The following is a 21044-nucleotide window of genomic DNA, read 5'->3' as shown; positions in this document are numbered from 1 at the left end:
CCATCTGGTGAGGGAAGTTAACTGCCCCCCAGGTGGTATGCCCACCTGTCAACTGACAGTTGGACATGTGCCACTGGGAAGAAGGGCAGACATATTTGGCGCAGGCCTTTGGAGTGTTTCTTTAACTCAATGGCTGAGCAAGACTGGCAATGAAGAGATGAGGAAACAGAAAGAAAAAAAAAATGCTGCGGGCACTGCTGGACCCAGGCATCAGCTAGGGAATCTAGGTCACGCCTAGAACAGGCGTCTGATGGGTTATGCCATGGAGGGCAGAGAGCGACAGGGAATGGTGCCAGCCTCTTTCTGGGCTTGCCAGCCTTGGCAGGGATTCTGGCAAAGGAGACATCCCGAGTCAGACACATTTCCTTACATTCCTCTCCCTCCCCTGCCTCCAACGACTTACATGTGGCTAAAGAACAGCTTGCTGAAGCTTTTTTTTTAAACACTAGGATAGGGAATCAATACATGTTTATCCCAGAACTTTTACGGCTAAGACACACATAGAAAACTGGTCTCCTTGGGAAGCTCTATGCTATAAATTTATCCCAAGTCATGCCCAAAACCTATTTCAAATTCTTTTGGCATTTAGCTTTAGAATACTTTGCATATTCTTGTTGATACCTTCAGTGATGAAGATATTTGGTTCCAAAGAATAAATTTTATTTGCCTGGATTATGTAAGCAGGGGCTCAATAAATACATATTGAATAAAAGATTGAATGCATGGATGAAACACTCATAATGTTTAGGCAAATTCAAAATTAATCGGTGACCAAGCAAGGAAAATAGAAAAATTGTCCCATTACATTATAAAAAAAATAAAAAACAAAATACATAAAAAAGTTTTCTTATGACTCGTGCCAGAAGCCCAATTTGATGGTGGACCGAGCATTGCGGAGGTAATAGAGCCTCTCATGGTAACTGTGGATGTACAGAATGCCAACCTCTTTGTCTTGGCATTATTCCTTACAAGTTTCCGAGCCATGTACACATGTTTTCACCTGTCTTCTAGTCCTACTGTCACTGAGGCACCAGGCCTTGAGAGGGTTTCATTTCTCCTACAGGGCTGGGTTCTAGAGATATCTCTGCCCAGGTCTCAGACAGAGCCTCAGGCCAGAGGATCTTTAGGCTGACCTTTATTCTGTTAAATCTTACAATGACACAGATTTTCAAATCTAGACATTTTAAAGAGGAAAATAAAACCCAAATTATACTTCTTTCACTTTTTCCTGAAACATAATATACCATAAATTTTGAGTCTCCGTGCTTAGAAAACAGCATTCATATACATTCGGGGTATTTTTTTTAAAAGTCTTATTGCTTCATAATTATATCCCACACACGTACATACATTTTATGGGCACATTTAAATCCAGACATATATAAAGGAAGTATTCATAAAGGATGAGTGATGGACAAACACAAAGCCATACTTTGATGTTAAGGATACAGCCCTGAAGTGTTGAAAGGACACGTAGTTGAATTCTTGGTAATCACTGAGAATAGTGTTAGTGTCTATTGTTGAATGTACAGTCCTCATAGAAGTCTTGTCTAGGTAGTCTGCTCTGTTCTGAGGTGCATTCTGCAGAGAGCTCAAATCAGACATGAAAGACATCCTGGCGCTGAGCCAAACGCCTGATCCTGAGGGGCTTGCTCTGAGATTACACCTGCACCCCAAACCTGGCCTACCATGCACTGCAAGCACTTGGGCAGCACTTGGCCCCAGGGCAAGGGTGCTGCAGTGCCTTCAGACTCTCCTTCCACACACTGTGCGTACCTTCAACAACTCTAGATTGGACCGCTATCTACCGCTAGGAGCGAGGGTTTACATGAGTGGATATTCGAATTCTCAGCCTCCAAAGGCAGAGGTGTTATGTGAAGGTCTCCAGTAAACTATGCTTCCCACACATACCCTACTCATTAAAAGACCTGATTTGGATTATCAAATCTCTTTTGAAATATGAAAGTCACTTCTGGAAAATGTGCTTTAACTTACTTATTCTTTTCTCTCCTAAGTATCAACATTAAGCAGTATTAAAGTGACTTCTCTAAGGGAAGGCAGTTTAGAACATGTCCTGATGAAAATCAAGGGTCTGCTACAAAAAGATAGTTTAAAATATCAATTTATTTGGATAACATATACATACATTTTAACAAATCTGTATCCTTAGGCACAGATGTTTTGCAGTGTGGTCTCAGAGTGAGCGTTTCTATGCAGGGTTTAGTCTGTGAAACAATTAGTGAAGCAGATGAAAGGCATTTCAGATGATTACCCCAGAGACATAATGGTTCCCAAGACTTGATGCATATATGCCATACAGGGCCAGTAGGTACATTTTTGACATTTACCACCTGCCTTAGTAAATGTCATACCAGTTAATCTTGATGTTCACCAAATTTCTGAGTTCTACTGTGACTGGTCTTATGAGGTTTTTATTTAGAGCTCTTTAAAAATTGCCATATTTCTCCAACACATATTAAATGTACCTCCATTTCTTAAAGTGTAGACAAGGAAAAGAGAACAATTCTAAATAAATCTTGTTAGAAATATCTGAATTATCTTTTAATATGACATTAATTTTTAGTTCACAAGTACAACTGGAAATTCTCAACCAAGAAAATAACAGTCACGAAATAAAGCACAGGGGTATATAGTTTGGGTAGGTATTTTAAATAACCATGACCGTTTTCTCCTAAATATCCTAATAAAAAATTTACAGCATTCTTACAAATGCTACATTAGTTTTTTTAACCATCATCCAGATCTTTCACTTTATTCATATCTAAATTACCATCTTTACATTATAAAGAAAACAGTTTTAAAAACTGCCTAATGTTTTAAAACACAGTTTTAAAAACACCGCACAATGGCAGGGATACACTCAATATTGATCACCATGCAGTATGCTGCTTGGCCCATCACAGGCACTGAATAGATTTGTGTATCTGACAATATTTATTGAGCACCTACTACATTTGAGGAGCTATTCAAAGCACCTACAAATATATCAGTAATCAGAACACAGATTTCCACCCCCACCCCTACCCCCGTGAATGCTTGCTGATACAGTAAAAGGCAGATCAGTAGCTCTAACAGGAACGTCAACTATTTCTGAAATAGAGATACGGTGCAATTACATTATTCAAAGATGACAACAGTGGTATCAGGTTAAGACCTAGAATTCTTTGGAGAACTAAGAAATACTTTCTAATGTATTCTATCCTTCAGGGAGCCTGCGGCATTTTATAGGACAGGGAGAATCTAGGAAGCCATTGACATGCTCTAAAACTCAATTTGTCTTTCCTCCATTACATCTTACCTGGGTGCGAGAGGTTCACAAGAGGTACTCCCAAAAAGCAACTATTATCTAACGCAAAGGCAACTTTTTAACTCTGTGATTTTATTTACTTCTCATTTAAGCATACAAAAGCTGACGTTTACAAATTATTGTTCTCTTTAGAGTGGTTAACAATCCCCAAAATACGACGTTTTAAATCTCCTCTCCTTTTTTTAACGTGTTCCATCTGCCCCCAAACACCCTTTCCTATTGTCCCTTCTCCTTCTTTTCTCTCATGTAAAATTGATGACCATAAACACGTGAATGGGGTCTCAAAGCTGCTAGAGGTGGGTTACAGCCAGGAAAGCTTAGGGAGGAGGTTGGGTGTTTACAGAAATTGCTATCAGTGTCATTAGTTCTCTAACGTGGCCTTGCGCGGTTTCTACAAACAAAGATGACAGTAAGTTAAGCTGAGATCAGCACCTTCTCCCTCAAGTACAGTCTCACAAATACATAAAAACAGACATGGCTTAGTGTTTTCAGTATTTCAATTGAGCTCATTTGTTAAAAAAAAAAAAAAAAAACCCTCAGCAAACTGGCAGCTGGGGCTTGTCCAAGAAGCAGGAGACACTCAACAGAAAAATTTGATTCAAGATTTCTCAATAACAAAAAGAAAATTAAGTTATATTTTAAAAATCAAATAAAATATTCTTGCTATTAAAAAAATTGATAGAAGAGATTGTTTTGGTGGAGTGCAAGGCACAGATGAGTTGCAGTCGGAAGACTTGGGTTCAGATCACTAACTGGGTCTTAAGTAATTCATTACTTCATTCTGGGACCTTCACTTATAAAATGGACAAGGAAATAATAACACCATGCCTCCCAGGACAGTTGAGATAATCACCTGAAGTCTGTGGGACATCCTTGCACTGTCCATGTGTTGGTTCATACTGACTTCAGTTTCCCCTCTTGTTCTCAGGGTACTCTTTAATATTTTTCCACTGGCTCTCACCGTAATTATCTGTTATATGTAGAAGACTTGAAGGAAGATTCCATACTTTATTCATCTTTGTATCCATTTGCACAGTATTTGGCCGCACAGCAAGTGTGTAAAAAGTACTGGCTGAGAGAATGAACAGTTGTTTTGTGAAATAACTAATGAAAATTTTAAAACACTGAAATACACTGTAAAATTCTGAACCAAGGTATTTTTCATCTTTGGGAAATGACCTTATGCCAATTTGCAGATAGGCAGACATATCTACAAACAGGGCAGTTTCTACAAATAAGTCTTCATATACTGGTCACCAGGTAAGTCTTAAATTTGGTATGTCTAATGCACCATTACTCTACTGAACAACATTCACCTTAGCACAGCCAAAGCACCTGAACCAGGAATGTAGGAGGAAGCCAGTCCTTCCTCAGGGCCCTGCTATGGCACAGAGAACACACTTAAGTCTATACACATACTTTATGCTCTAAGGTAAGAAGTAATCATGGAGCTTGAGGTAATGTCTACCACAATCAGGCAATGATACTGCTATTTGTCTGGGCTTCCATTTGTACCTCAAACACAAGGATTTAGATATTCTCTCTATATATGTACACACATATCACATATACATATATCTATATGTAAAAACACATAATGTATCTTTTTATGTGTATCTATATATCTATATATAGAATTAAAAAGCTGGCACCATCAACTGTTGTTTAATCCCACAGGGAGCAGGCTCTTATGGCTAGTCTTACAGAAATGGTAGTCAAACAAAAGCAGTGTTGTGATCAATAACTATACATTATTTTTTGGTAAAAAACTCCAAAGTTGTTTTGAATGTGAAGGAAAAAAAGACTAAAAATCAGAGAAAATCACTTTTAGGTTCCTATAATAACACTCAAGCAGGACAATGGGTCCCAAAAACTTGTGTATGATTTGGTAAGTCATCTATTCTCTTTTACCCAACAGACCTAAACCACAGTGAGATGTAAAACACACTAGTTTAAGCTTGAGAGGAGTTTCTGCTGGGAGGAAAGGGTGTTGAAACATAGTCTGGCTTTTTCGACAAACAGGCTGACTGTACCTACAGGAGGATACATAGCCATAGGCCTGCTTACATGGACACATCAGGGTAGATGTGCAGGGACAGATTTAAGAGCTTCCTCTGGAATGCAGGCTAGGAATTCACAAATGCACGCTTAGAGCATTTCCAAGTGGAAAGCATGGGCACCTCATGAAGGGGTGAACACAGGGCAAAAAGTGCAATGATTCACTCAGCGTTTGGCTTCTCTTTCACATCCATGGTACCACGGACCAGCCATGACAGGATGCTTAAAACTTGCGGCATTCAGAAAGAATCGAGGGTCATGTAATTATTTCATAAATAATTGTAAGGCTGAAGACAAGTTTAGTGCTACCCTGTTTGCTGCAACTCAAAGGTGAGTTAAAACCAACTTTGGAATTAATGGCTCTGGGAGATCTGAAAGCTTTCTAAGACCAGGATTTTCAACTTTGCAATTTAACGACAACCCTGCTGTTGGCCTTTCCTGACCTGTTGTGAAGTAAATCAGGCAAACTAATGTGGGCTAACAGGTCTTTTTCACACTGTTCGATCACCCTGCCTCCTTTTTCTCCGCAGACATCGCCTTTCTCCCACTCTGTCTGGCCGTCGTCCTCAAAGCACACAAAATGGCCACTGTAACCCTGCATTACTGCTCATTAGCTCACAGGTTAGTCAAGTGGAACTGCCCGGGGCTCCCAAAGGAGAGCTATACTTCAAAAATCTGTCCATGTCAAATGAAGAAAAAAAACCCTGAGCGTGGGGTCACCCAGATCAATGATCAAAAGAAATGGAGAATGAAGGGGAAAAAAGCACACCCTCGTTTTTGTTAAAAACACACACAGGTCTGATTTATTATAAGGAACAGAGAGACAACAGGGTTTTCTCCTCTTCTGCCCTGATTTCATTTTTTTTTTAATTAAGCAATTTGTTTTAATCAGGCCCTTTTAGTTGTTCAATTTTGGGCTTTTGGAAACTCTACAACTAATCCTTAAAATTTCCCCCAAAAGAAAACATGCTCCAGGAAAGCCAGTTTTTAGGAGGACTCCAAAGTTTCCAAAAACACTTGAAAAGCAATAAAAGTTATGCAAAGGAATCCACCTTTCAGAATGGAGGAGACTCTATTTAAATCTGAAAGTAAGAATTAGTGCCACAAACAGTCTAAAATAATCTGAGTAACCTCCTGGGCCTTCAAAGAGAGGAAACAACAGGCCTGTCAATCACACCAAGTGACATGCCACAGAAAGCAGGCTTCTGGTGTTCTGTGGGGCCTCATAGGAACCTAGAGATCTGCAGGTAGGCCCATGGCTTCTTCATGCATCTCCCTCATTTTTATGCTTTGGCAAAGTTTAACCTTCTACACTGTGCTTTTTGTTTTTCAGAAAAAGCTGCAAATGACATATTAAAAAATTAAGGCAGAATGATCTATCTGGAACATCCTAAAGAACAAACTCTAGTATCAAATTTCACAAGTGAAAATCACCAAAGGATTTGATTTTCCTGATTTCCTCACAATAAAAGAGGAAAGTACATTCTATCTGCTTAGTGATTAAATAAAAAACAGTTTCTGACAAGCACACCACACATGGATGGAAGTAAAAAATCAGTTGCTTATAATTTAACAAAAGTTGAAAAAGTGTGTAAGGTCTTCATAGCTTTTTTGTTTTTCTTTTATTTACTTTCTTGGTATTTGGAATTTATTCTTCAAGCACCCTCAAAAGTATATAAACATACCATGTCTAAACTGGATTGTTTCCGGTTTCAGTTTTGTGTATTTAACAAGCACTTATGTGACACTACACCAGGCAGTTGTAAGTGCCATTTAATCCTTGTGACATCCCTGTCTGGAGTGGGGGAGGGCGGTGAGAAGTGGCAGTTAATACTGACTGAGCACTCTTTATGTGCTCAACCCTCATTTAATCCTCACTATTTCCTATGAGGTAGGTTCCAGGATTATCCCCATTTTACAGATGAAGAAATAGATTTGTTTTTGCCCAAGATCACTCAGCTGGTCAACAGTAAGAAGGATTTGAATCCAGATGGTCTGACCTCAGAGTTCTATCATTGCTCATCTCCAAACTGCCAAAGTGCCAAGTTAAATACCCATCAAGTGAAGCATGTGTATATATCTAGCATTCCAATTTTACACATATTTTTGAGAGATGCTTGTGTACATACACAGGAAACATGTACAAAGATACTCATCAACAGCTTTGTGTGTAATCTCAAAAATACAGAGAAAACCTAAAAGTTTCAATAAGAGAATGAATAAATAAAATTATGGCAAAGTAATGCCTTGCAACATAATGTATCAGTGAAAATGAATAAGCTAGATTTATAGATACTGTATTGGCAATGTCAAAAAAAAAAGCACAACTAAGTATATACTGCTAAGTCTGGGTAATGGGTAGATGAGTTTCTCTATTATTTTCTGTGCTTACCTGTATGTTTGAAATTTTTCATAATGAAAATAATTTGAGTATGATTCCTCAGACGCATATCCTCATACAGTCACAAATAAAGCATTCTGAAATCAGAGCGGGGTTCCTCTAAATCCCCTTCCCCGGTCTGACTCAACAAACTGCTTAAACCTCTTGGTAACACCTACAGACTAAATTATTTAAGATTAATTTTCTTGAAATGACACAGTATCTTACTACAAGCATCCTAAAACTATTATCTTTAAGATAATTACATCCACTAATATATTGTCCAGTTTCATTCTGTTGTTAAGCAAAAGTCATTAAGTTGGTGTTTGTAAATTTTTGACATTCAAAGTTTGGTAATAACATAGCCTGGCTGAAAGCTGAGAGTTGTAAATTAGAGTGGGACAGGGCACATGAGGAGAAAAGAGAATACTGTTCACTGTATGCTTTTTTGTAACATCTTAACATTGTACCATGTGGTTTTATTAATCCTTCAGATTGTTAATTAAAATGAGACTGAATAGATTTTGATTATGTAATACTCCATGGAGATCCAAATGAAAATGATACACTATTTGTTAGTCATCTAATCTTAATTCACAGAGAATGGGTCAAGTAATCTCAACTACACGTTGTTCCAAATTTGTACATATTTGTGAACAGAGCTGGAGAAGAGTTGTTATTCTAAAATAATTACAGTGAATGTAAACCTAGGAGTTATAGCCATATCTCCTGCTTTAAATCTCCAAAATATGACATTTTTCTGTTCAGCTTTAACTATAGCTAAAGAACCATATGGCAATATCTTGACTAACTAGAATCCAAATAAGAACAACTACAAGGAATTACAATTTTTGTATTCCATTTTTAACAGATGAAACTACAAAAACACAGATTCATATCTAGTATTTTACCAAAAAAAGCAATGTCTGGGGGCTCATATGGAGTACAGATTCAACAAAATATTCTACAGTTTCTGCATCCACACTGCTAGAACTAATGTTCTAAATAATTAAAGGAGCATTGCACATTCAGAATCATTAAAGACAGACTGTATTTCCCTAGGGCAGAAAACTGTGCTGACATAGTTTAGAGGACTTCCTAATATGGGGGAAAAAGCTTCTGGTAAAGTGTAAAAGAGATGGCTATATGGATACAAATTTTTGTTAACTATAATAGGCTCAAGCAATCTGGTGATCTCAGGTTTTACCTTAAAGTCTGTTTTCCTTTTTTCACCAAAGAAATGAACTTAATTTGCTTATTAATAAAAAGTCATTAAAAAGCCACTGTTAATTAAGGAAACGCAGAATGATGCCCAAGCCTAAGCTTTAATTAAAGAAAAACATCAATTTGAAATATGGAAAATTGGTTATCTTTTTCTATTGCCCAAAACATGCAGACACATGCATTTCGACTTACAAATCTCTAACCATACATGTAAATAATTCAGATATTTAGACTTAACCTTCCAATAAACATGACAAGTACCATTTTAAATGAAATTATTCTAGAAGGAGTAAAATGTAAGTCCTTACACATAACAAGAAAGAATAGGTGTTCTTTCTTAAGAATTTACATTTTTATGTTCTGGAAAATCAGGGCATTTGGGCACAAGGATTTGCTTTTGCATAATAGTAACAATAACAGTAATATGATACTACTTAGTGCATATAAACTATACCTTAATTTCAAGATCCTTTTTGCCTGTGTTTTAGGATTCTTCTAACGATTATTCAGTCTTCTCTTCAATGCAATTTGCTAAAGCAGGATGAGAGTATCTTTCCTCTATAGCACCGTTAACAATCGTAATTCTTCAACCAGCTGTTCTCTAAGGATACCCCTGCCAAGCTCTTATTTTCATTTCATTATGTCTTTGTTCTCCTTGTCTAAACTATACACAAGTTACCCAGATTTTCCACTCTGGCCCCTTTCAATAAAGACTTGTTTTGGCTTGACAAATTATTAGTCATAACCACAGTCTAAAAATAAATAATACAAATTCTGCATGTTAGAATTATATTGTTCTATGCAACCTCCAAATTATTTCTGTTTATACACAGAAACTTCTTCCCATAAAGTTTAGTTGGTTTCACTTATTTATAAAAACAATTCCAGTTATTTTATGAAGCAATTTACTGTCTAAACATTCTTTACAGCATATTCTTTTAAAGCCCCATCATCTCATATGTCAGGTGTGGAATGAACTAAACTCAGTGTATGTACACTGTGCTTAACACAACTGAATGCAGACACTTGAATATGTTAAATTATAAGCCTAAATAAAACAAAATGAAATCCTACTTGACTCTTTTCCTTTACAACCTAGCAGTAAAAAACTTGTAAATTCTTATAAATGTTCCTTTTTTTTTTTGGCCAGAGACTTATTATGTGTACAGATTTAGATTTCAGAATTTCTCATAAAGGAGGTAATTCCCACTTCACTACTGGATGCTGTGATATCAAACATAGCAAAGACTTTAATAGGCCCATTCAGGAGGGAACTATGTGGTGCCTGCAAAATGAGAAGCTATCTGTATTTATTATACTTATAAAACACCTTGTTTGTATTGAAAATCTGTATTCATAACTTCATTCAAAACCATGAGATAACCCCTTTTCTCAAGATATAAATAGTCAAAGTAATTATATGAATATTAGAGTCATGGCTGAATATGGAATCTCCCATAAGGAGATACTACTAAAGAAAGAAAAAGAATTAGACTACAAATACCAAGAAACAAAAGGGAGAAGAGGTTCTACAGACAAATTATTCAGGTGTGAATTAGTTCATTCCTACCAGAGCCCATGTACACAGGAAGAGTGGCCACTTCTAAGCAGCGTTCAGTGTATTGTATGTAGCACTGCATACGTCTAAGTCATTGTTTTTATCAAAGGCGCATGCAATTCATAGGCAGAGAAAAAATACAATGGCAAGGAGAAAATGTCGGTTTCTAAATAACAGAGTGTATTTTATTCATCTCAAAAGATGAAAGCAGGTATCTTTCATTACATGTTTTTGTTCTTATAGGAGGAAGACCAAAAAATGTGTGATTTTCATATTTGTGCTAATAGATCAGAGCCTTTCAAAGTCACTGCCAGAAATGGGCAGGTTTTCTTACCTGCTTTTTCCATGCTTTAAGTGAGAATGTCTGCCTCATTATAAACCTTGCTGGTTCCCTAGACTTTCTGTAGTCTGGCTTTGCTGTGATTACTGGTCAAAACCTTTAATTACAGTATATAGTTTGTGCAGCTGCCTGGAAATTGGTCTCAGGGTCAGTGGCTCTTCCCGTTCCCCTCTTTCCATTCTTTTGAAGCAATATTGCTGAACTGAAGGCATTGTTCCAGCTTTCTGGTGTGCTCTGTCTGCTGCACACTGTGAATAGCTTTGCAATCACGCTAGCAATTGGTTCTTCAACTGCCTTTAGGTTGTCAATTGTAATTCATTGGCTCCAGGCACCTTTTCTCTTTCCATTCTCTTGAGGTCTTTTCTTACTTAATTTGCAATAATATTAGGGAATGTCTTCTTCAGACATGTCACTAATGTCTTCCTGGTTATGAGGCTAAGTGTACCTTTGACTTTCATACATTTGCCTGTTAAAATGTTTCAATATTTCCTTTGCCTCTGACTTGGGATGACAATCTTCTCAGTAGCTTGTAAAGAATTTGCCTTAACCTTGGAAGTATTCTTTCTAAAGAATAATCTGAAGACTCTTCCTTAAAATGTTCTCACTGAAGTTAATTTATGTAATTAGAGGTATTTTTATAAATTCCCAAAGATATAATTTTTCATTTTTGTAATAATTAAGCTTTTACATTTTCTTCCCATAATTACAGTCTTTTCTTCTTGGTATACAAAAATTATAAACTTGAGCTCTGTGCAACTCAGTAAAACTAATAAAGGGTTTGATTATTTAGAAATCAATGCCTATGATTTCAGAAACTTTCCAGAAGACCTATATTTCCTTCTCATACATCTTTATAGAGAATAAATAACAAGAGAACATTCAAACTATTCAAAATGAGTTCTGATGCTTCTGCATTACAGGAAGTCTATTTTTCTTAAGCAAGAGAATAAACGAACATACCTCTTGATCTATTGAGAAAAAAAAAAACCCTCTAGTGTATTCTCAAATCCTTAGTTCTGGATAAAATCCAGCAGATTAACCATTCTCATTAGTCTCAGCCATCCCAGAGTAACCAAAGGTATTTTTAAGCAGACACTATGTAATAATAATAATGATAATAATTATCATAATGATAATAACTAACACTTACTGTGCTTTTTTATCTTCAAAGTGCCTTTCTGGCATTAACTATGTGTTTATTTTCAAAATAATTTAACTTGACAAATATTAACTTTGTAAGCTATGGAATGTGCAGTAACTGAGTTATCTTTTGCAAATGAAATAAATGGAACCTAAATAACACTATTTTTAAAAACTATATAAATAAAGGGGCCAAGGAAATGGTTCTATAAACTTTGATCAGAAACCATTTGTTGCCTTTGTTGAATGACAGTTAATGAAATACTAATGTTTACAAAATACAAAATTGAAATACATATATAAAGAAGTATACCAGTACAACTATTCAAATACATATTGCTTCAAAAAGACTCAGATAAGAAGCAAAACAACATTGCTAGGATAAAATAAAACTTGAACTGTATTAGTTATGATTCACTATTGTAACATATTGAAATATGTAAGATATTAACTACTGTAAGAGATTGAAATATGAAGAAAAGGCATTAAATGTTACATTAAACATCCAAGTTTCACTAGTAATATTATTACAAACTAAATTTATTCTTATTAAATTGAATTCATTGCTTTAAAACCATCTCAATTATGTTCTCCTAGAGCTTTAATCATGTACCAGTCTCCACATGAGAAATGTAAACAGAAAAGATAGTTTGCAATGCTAGCAAATGAAATGAGTTCTATACATTTAAAACGCAGGCAATCAATAAAGCCATATTAAAAGAACATTCAGTTAAGATATCCTGCCACTTCCTATGTGGGGTTTGGGGACAAAAATAGTAACCTGCTATAAGCAAGGGCCTCAAGTGGACAAACACAAATTTAAGCACATAAAATACATGAAAACATTTACAAATATGGTAATTAATGGATTAAAGACTTTTAAAAGCATGAACATGTTTAGAGTGATGAGGTTTCATGGATGATGTGGTTCATGAGCAATATTCAAAGGTCAGGACTGGTGTAGAGGAAAAGGAAAATTTTTATATTCAAGGATGGAAATAGAGTCAGATTGGGTAAAGAGATGGTAGGGAAATCTGGGTGAAGTTGATGGCACTTAGCCAGCAGGGAAGCATGTATGGTAAGTCTCAGAAAGAGCACTTGCTCAAACAATATATATTGAGCAGAGACATAAACAAGCCAGAATGCCTGTTCTTCAGGGAGCTTATAATCTTGAGGGGTAGACAAATTAATAGGCAATTCATTCTAATATTATGATTAGGATAAGCCCAGGATGCCTTGGGAAGTCAAAAGGAGGGCACCTAGCTCAGCTGTGGGTGTTCAGGAAAACTTCTTGAGTGACACATAATCTTTAGGGAGTTTTCCTGGGTAGTAACAGGATGATGAATTCATGATAGATAAGTATAAGTGAAAAAAAAAAAAAGGGAATTCTATGATCAAGCACATTATATATAAGATATGATTCATTAGATTCTAGAAGGAATTAAAAGCACTGGTTTTAATATGGGTATCATGAGAAATAGGAAGTTCTGTTCTTCCTGGTCTGTGTTGAGTAACAGGGAGAAAGAGGGGGAAGTCTGGGGATGTAAACCACCAGGAGACTGAAAATACCACAGAGGTGGGAGAATTGTGCACTGAAATGTCTGGACATGGAAAGTAAATAAAAATAAGAATCAGAAGAGGTTCCAAATTTACATTAAATGAAGATACGCATGGGACTGAATAAAGGAAGAAAGTAAGAAGGAATGGGGGTTTCACAAGTGAGCATAATGATTTTTGGGGGGGGCGTGCACTGTTACATTTTCAAATGTATTGCTTTGTTATCCCAACTAAATATTTAAATTGGATAAAATAGATCTTTCTTGTATAAGGTATTTGTTAATGGAAATTTTGTTAGTTTTCAGTGGGGAGAGCACATTCTCATAATGTTGCTTGGTGGGTGCAAGAAACAAGTATACACAGTTTCTTTGAATGATGTGATCATTGTGGCTAGATTTAGAACCAATGAAATCAATTATACAGATTAATTTTTTCAAGGAATGCTTATAAAAAGCTCATGAATCTACAATAAACAAAATATTCTGGCTGTTTTAGAATTCTAAAATTATATTGCTCTTTAAAATACATTTATAATAACAACACTTGAGTAATTAACTATTGAAATGATTGCTATTTCAGCTTCTCTTACAAGTTAGTAAACATTTTCAGGCGACCACTGAGTAATTCAGTGGAAAATTGACTTTGAAATCCTCTCTTTGCTTCCCCCGAATTAAACTGTAACAGAATGGATTACATCTGTAAGGAATGGGCAAAAAATAATTTGTATCTCTTATATCATTTAGAGTAAGTATATGTCCCATAAGGGAGTTTTCAAACTGCTCACACAATAGGTATGTATGCTGCTCTATGTGAAATCAAATCAGTATTCTAAAATGTTGCCAAGAAGCAGGTCAAGATACTTGGAAGACCCTTAAGATTTAAAGCATACAACACTTTACAATGATTATTTTACACACACATTTCTCTTCATATATGGGAAGCAATATTAAGTATTTTACATGATTTAAATACTGCTTTGTATTTTTCTTAAAAAAATAAATTGTCATGCAAAAATCAGAGGTGATACTCACTGTTTCATAGAACTACCAAAAAAGAACTGCTCTGTTTACTGTCAAGCAATATTAATACAAAATAAAGAGGCTTATTATTTATGGACAGTGTCCAAAACCTTCTATCCTTTAAAACTCTGACCTTCTGTAGCAAGGGAAAAAAGTACACGGTGTATAAATAATCATATATAAACAAGAAGTATGTATAATTAAGTACAAAAATTAAATAACAAAATACATACTAGTACTTTCAGAAGACATCTATAGACTTAAAAGTGAGAACTAGATAAACTATTCAAACATGATACCCTGGATATTAAAAGTATTGTTGAAAGATATGAAGACTTATAATTACAACATGGTCAAAAAGGAATGTTTATATCATTACAGATATTCTTGCAAATACTCTTCTCATGTTTATATTCTATTATTTTCTAACAGAACACAGCATTCTATGTACATCACAATAACAAACTAAATTACAGTTGCATTAAAATTGAGAGACTGCCTGAACACAAATTTTAACTGTAATGTTGACATCCCAATTAAGAAGCTGGATTTTCCTGTGCTACAGTTAATGAGCCATGGAGCCAAGAGTCATTTGACCTTATAATTCTACTTCAAAAATCTATGTTTCACAGTTTTCCTATTGCTTAATATTTATTTTAATACAAATATTCAACAAAATTAATTCAGTATTTTTGATGTACTATTTCTGAAAAAGTTAAATACTTATGGATTAAGGATATGAATGAATATCAAATCAGACTGCTGAAAGGATCAGCTCTTTCATGTTGACAAAATGAGGTATTTTATAAGACATGGTAATACCCAATAAAATGAAAATAAGATTTTAAAAAGTTAGGAGATGAAAGAATCACAGTGGGCAACTAACTGTATAGAGGGAAAATAGAATTACATTTACTGGCTACTGTATCAACTTAACTTCTCATAAAATCCTCCTGATCCACTAAATAACTTCAGAACTGAAGTATGCTCTCCTATGGGAGCTATAAAACAAATTAGTTACAATTACAATTCAATACAAATAAAAAACAACCTATTTACCTTAAAATGACTCTTGTTTTAAAGCTTTATCATTTAAATTAGACTAGAAGTTTCCCTAATGAATCAAGTGGGCCCTGTGACATAATTACAGGTTTTTATAGTATGTTTGCTATAGAGAAAAACTGTTAATATAAGTGAACTCTGGAGAACGGTTTAAGTACACCTCCCCACAGTGACTACAACAAACATCGGCTGCAAGAACTGCTTGGCTCTCAGACAGTATATAAAGGGTGTTCTTTCTTCTAGCGTTTTGCTATTTTTAAAAAAAAGTTTTATTTGTTAAAAACATCTTTCTACTATCAATTCTCAAGATGTAAAGTCTTAAAATTCTGGTAAATTAAACACAGGTCATTATCAGGTATGTTATAGAAAGACAAACTATGCAATATGCAAGACTCCACTTGCATTCTAAAAGGGCAACAAAATAATTAGGCATGTGGACCTCTGTGGGTTACAAAGTAATTTTACCATTGTTTTTTTATCTTAATGCAGTCCTACAAACAAACATACCAACACTTATAGAAGAGAAGGGGACTAAATATATATGACTTCCTCACAGTTTTCACCCTCTGTTGGAACCCCAGTGATAATTCAGCTTCCTCGTTGGATTTCACCAGCTCTTACTGGCTTCTAAACTCAACAATATTCTGGTATCCTCATTAAATGATAAGTGAAAGAAAAATTGCAAAATTTTGCACAACACATTAAGCACAAAATGTAGTAACTTCAACGGGAGAACGGGAAGAATCAAAGAGCCTTTGCAACTCCTTTTCTTAACTGCATTAAAGAATTATCCACTGTTTTTTGGTAAACTTAATGCATTTTCCTTAATTCTGAAAAGAACAGAATTTTGCTTACAATTCATAGGTATTTTGCAGAGTAAAACACCATTTTTTTAGCATTTAGAAATTCCACAGAGTGCATACAAATGAGCAGGTACAAATGAATAAAAATATTTATAAGCAACAGAGTACAGGGCATGTAATGACTTTATGGCAAAGAAAGGAGTAATAACAAATGGCTACTTTTAAACCTATTTCAGGTAGCATGTAATTTCACTCACTTTTTAATATTCCACTGCCTCTTGTACCCATGCCTACTCCCAACCATTTTGAGGTTATTATTTATAAAAAGTTCAAAATTCAGTTGTCAATTCCATGTTTATGCTAACAATAAGGTATTGACTTAATTCCTAAAACATTCCTGGGAGTACTTAAAAAAGGCATCATTAACACACTATATGGAGAAACCTCTTTGCATTCAAGCAGTGGAAATAATAGGAAGCTCACATTTCTTTTTTGGCCAAATCTAAGGTAAGTATGAGCACTTCGTTATGTTTCTACAAATTTCAAGATCTGTAGCAGAATTTGTCCATGTATTCAATTAAAGCAGTCTAAAATGTTAACATGTACCCATATATTTATATAATCATAGGGAAAATGCTTTACTTAAACAGTCCTCCGAACGGTATTTGTAAATTCCATCATAAGTAAAATTGAGGAAAATTCACTTAAAATTGATATAAATAGAAAGTCAAAGTCACATACACTCCAGTAAATATGTGTAGAATAACTTTCATGTCTTATCTATGATTACTCTACATTTACAGCCTCTGTCTTACTAAAAGATGAATTACAAAAAGATATTTGCCCCTTTCCTAGGAGGGATAGCCAGCCAACACATACAAGGTGTACTCGGTAGCAATTAATTGTTAAAGGCTTCTTTTATTCAGTGTGACAGGTTTTAAATCCTATGGAGGATTACCATAAGTCATATGTTAGGGTTAAAGAATACATTAGTTTCAATTTTATGATGTCTAAGGAAAACAGATAGTTTCTTAAATTTAAAAGCAAAAACCCCTCCAAAAAAACAAAAAAAACCTTTTCAGTATTGCACTGATTTGACATTATATTGCCACTTGTATTACATCTATTTCACATTATGTGTTTTATTATATATGTATTACATATTACATATGTACCAGAGATTATATAATCTATGTATTCTGTAATGCATATACATGTATTCCCAGGGAATCTCGGAATAACAAGGCATTTTCAGCAAACATCTTGTAATCATACATTGACTTAACAGTCATAAATACCTACTGTTGTAAACTGTTACATCCACTGTATAAGCAGAAAAACTGGTGCTGAGAAGTTAAAGATTTGCCTAAGGTCTAAAGAACAGAGCAGGAAGGCACCCCGATCCCCACAGGGACAACCTGCACATTAATGACACCCTGATTCAGTTTGTGTTGCTGTTTTGTATCCGAATTACTTAATATTATCTGTAAGATAATTCACAAGACCTAAAAAGGAAAAAGGTGCTCGCTATTGAATACTGAACGAGGCAACCACACGTAGATGTACACTCTAAGAAGAAAACCCACCCCTTACTATTTCTTAAAACTTAAGTGAAAATCCTTGCTGTATGGTCTCTCTTCTACTTAGTAATTTAAACTTCCAAGTGATTTATCCAAATTAATTCCACTTATCATAAAAATGGCATTATTTCCATTCTATAGGTAAGAAGACAAGCCCTGGAACAAAGCTACAGGCCTGCGAGCCCACGTTACGTGTGAGGGAGCCTGGGAGTGAGAATGTGGATGTCCTCAGCTCTGCATCCTTTTCTCATACTAAACAGCAGTGACACTCCTATTAATCATTCTAAAGTCACTAAAGGAAGCAAACAGTTTACTGAAGGAGGGGATAAAAAACATATTCTAAAAGTTACAGGTGAAAAGGAATATATCAAAAGTTTGATTTCACTACACTTAAGTTAAAATTCACTGTAGACTTAAGCTTTAAAAACTATTCAGGGATCTTTTAACTGTATAAGTAGTACCATGAACCAGAAGTTCTCCTGAGTGAGACACTGATTATCTGCTCAGAATTGGTCTCTTGCTTTAACAGGAGAGATACAGGCTAAGAAATGAAATCGAACAAGAAGACAAGGGATGGGTTAATATTAAAGCATTTTTGGTGGCACGGAACTTGCAAAATAAGACATCGCTTCTCAGCCTGGCTGATTACAGAATAGGACCCACTGCTTCTAGCCAACAGTACGTATTTCAGAGGGACAAGAACATGACATCTGAGGACAAGTGATGCATGGAAATATGCACAACACATTCCTTGAAAGCTGGAGAAGAGAATGAACTAAATAAGCTGGCAGGGTAAAAAAAAAATGTTAAGTAACCAGGCCTTTAGCCTTTCAGACCTTACAAAAATATTCAGTTAAGTCCAACTTTTGCTAAACAGTTAAAAAAAGAAATCTATGCTCTCTATGTGAGGTTAGGTATGAAAAAAAATCCTATCAGATGGTATAGACTTTATGCTTTCTAAGAAGACTACGGTTTCATGTTGAAAAACAGCCTGACCAGCACACCCCTAATGACAGGCAACTTTTCTGATTCCAGTGTGGCAACAAAAGTGCAACAGACAAAAGACAAAGACTTGTCACATTACCAAGACGTACCTCTTGTACTGATCGAGCAGCTGGCTTGTCTTGATGATTGGCCAATATTAAAAACGGTAAAGTGCATAACTGTGGGTGCTGAAGTGCGGAGTGCAGTTCATTTCTAGCAGTTTCTAAATCATCTTCAGAAGAGGCACTGTCTAGTACAAATATTACCCCTTGAGATCCTTGGTAGTAGCGGCTCCAGTATTTCCGGATATTATCAGCCCCTGTCAAAAACAAAACAAATTCTCTTTTTAAAAGTAGCTTTCAGCAACTGGGGAACACCCAACAGTAATTGCTATTGGAAACCAATGTAACTTTTAAAAATCAAGTGCAGAGATCATGGCTGATGAGAACAAAGAAGGCATTAGACCCAATTGGTAGATAGATGTGGCCTTGAAGGAGAACACCAATGTCTACCAGTCATTCTTCATCCGTCCTTGTCCAAACAGGTGAGAAAGAACCAAGATAAATACTTCTTAGACAAACACAAAGGACTGTTTTCAGATTTTGTGTAATAGTCCCAAGTAAACCACATTCTCTATAAATTGAGTTTGAGCCTAACTCAGACAGCAGTGTAACCTCGTTGCTGATGGAGGCTTCACTCCACACTGTTAACATTATCTTGGTGACATTTTTAAAAGAACTGCTCATTGATCAAGATAGCCTTGTTTAATTTGATCTAGGATGTGTGAAAACTATTAGCACAATACCTTTATGTGTCAGTGTTGAAATTTGTGACGAACTAAAATCTTGGTCTTCAGTATATCAGCATGAACCCATTTGGCAGTGAGCACACTCATGGACTTGATATGAAAAGACATTGAGATTCTCAACAGCTGGGGCCATGTTTTATTCCTTTATTTTCAATACCCAGCATGATATATAACTCAAGGTTCAATACAAGAATGAGAGGAGGAGGACAGGAAATCATACACTAATTAGACTTCATGGATTCTGAGACTAGAAGGGACTTTAGAGACTATTCTGTCCAAGTGTCTGAGGAAGCTGGGGCCAAGAGAAGTGTAGTGACTAATCCCCATTCATGTGTCTAGTACATCACAAAATTGAGATTTGCATCTGAGTTAGTAGACAACCTACCTGGGGAGGACAAGGGCATTTCCCACTGTATCACGACAACTGTTAACTGCTTTCTTTACTTTCATTTGATTCATAAATAGCCTCGGGCAGTGTGTGTGTGTGTGTGTGTGTGTGATTGGTTATATAATAAAAATTAGGTATTAAGCTTTTTTACCAATTTAGTATATCTGATTAAGTCTTAACCAGTTAGTAACCACACTTCAGCTGTCTATTAAACATCTAGCTCCCATGTTGGATATGGGTGTTGAGAGTTGGGACTGGAATTGGTGTGCACTAACTAGCAACAGCCAATTGTGTGCATCTCTTCCCAGCTCTGTGTTAAGTGACATACATCATAAGGATAGCCTGAAATTGGACACAGTGGGAGTATGTTCACCACGGAAATCAGCAAAAGCTGTATATCAGGTCTTTTCTTCGTAGAGCCAATATACCACTGGATGACACTGAGCAGCCTACAGTTTTCTGGGGAAAACAGGAATGAAAAAAAAAAACCCCAAAGATTATAATATAGTGTAATAAAGCACTGTGACAGAGGTACTCATTAGGTGCTCTGGGAGCAAGATAGGAGGCAACTCATCCAGAAGGGCAAGTCTCTTAAAAGAGTAGTATCAGTACCAGTAACCAAACAGCTGCCATTTATTAAGCACTTCCTATATTCTAGGCACAGTGCTATTTTCAAAAGAATAGCTCATATAATTCTTAACAAAATACAAGGGAGGTATGACTGGCTCAAGCTTTGATACTATTTTTCAGATTCTAAAAACCAGGCTATTCATTTCACTACACTGAAAAAAAAAACAGGTAGAAGAAGATAAAGG

The 21044-nt window shown here is 35.7% G+C and overlaps 1 protein-coding gene across 11 annotated transcripts in view; it reads right to left on the bottom strand.

Annotated features, from left to right (window-relative positions):
* ARL15 (ADP ribosylation factor like GTPase 15) overlaps positions 1-21044 on the bottom strand; it is a 435728-nt gene that overhangs the window by 197539 nt on the left and 217145 nt on the right. For 9 of the 11 annotated variants that reach the window (XR_008995006.1, XR_008995007.1, XR_008995004.1 and 6 more), the window contains one exon: positions 19144-19352. Coding sequence is in view for 7 of the 11 variants with exons in the window: in XM_057495239.1 (XP_057351222.1) it covers positions 19144-19352 (209 nt within the window). In the remaining 4 variants the exon portion in view is untranslated. Of the gene's footprint in view, positions 1-3822; positions 4401-19143; positions 19353-21044 lie in introns of those variants that run through there. The other 2 variants (XM_057495261.1, XM_057495231.1) reach the window with 2 other exon arrangements.

Source organism: Manis pentadactyla, chromosome 2 (genome assembly GCF_030020395.1).
Source record: "Manis pentadactyla isolate mManPen7 chromosome 2, mManPen7.hap1, whole genome shotgun sequence".
NCBI classification, from domain to species: domain Eukaryota; kingdom Metazoa; phylum Chordata; class Mammalia; order Pholidota; family Manidae; genus Manis; species Manis pentadactyla.
The sequence above is the reverse complement of the archived record's forward strand: the minus strand, read 5'-3'. Positions and strand labels throughout refer to the sequence as shown.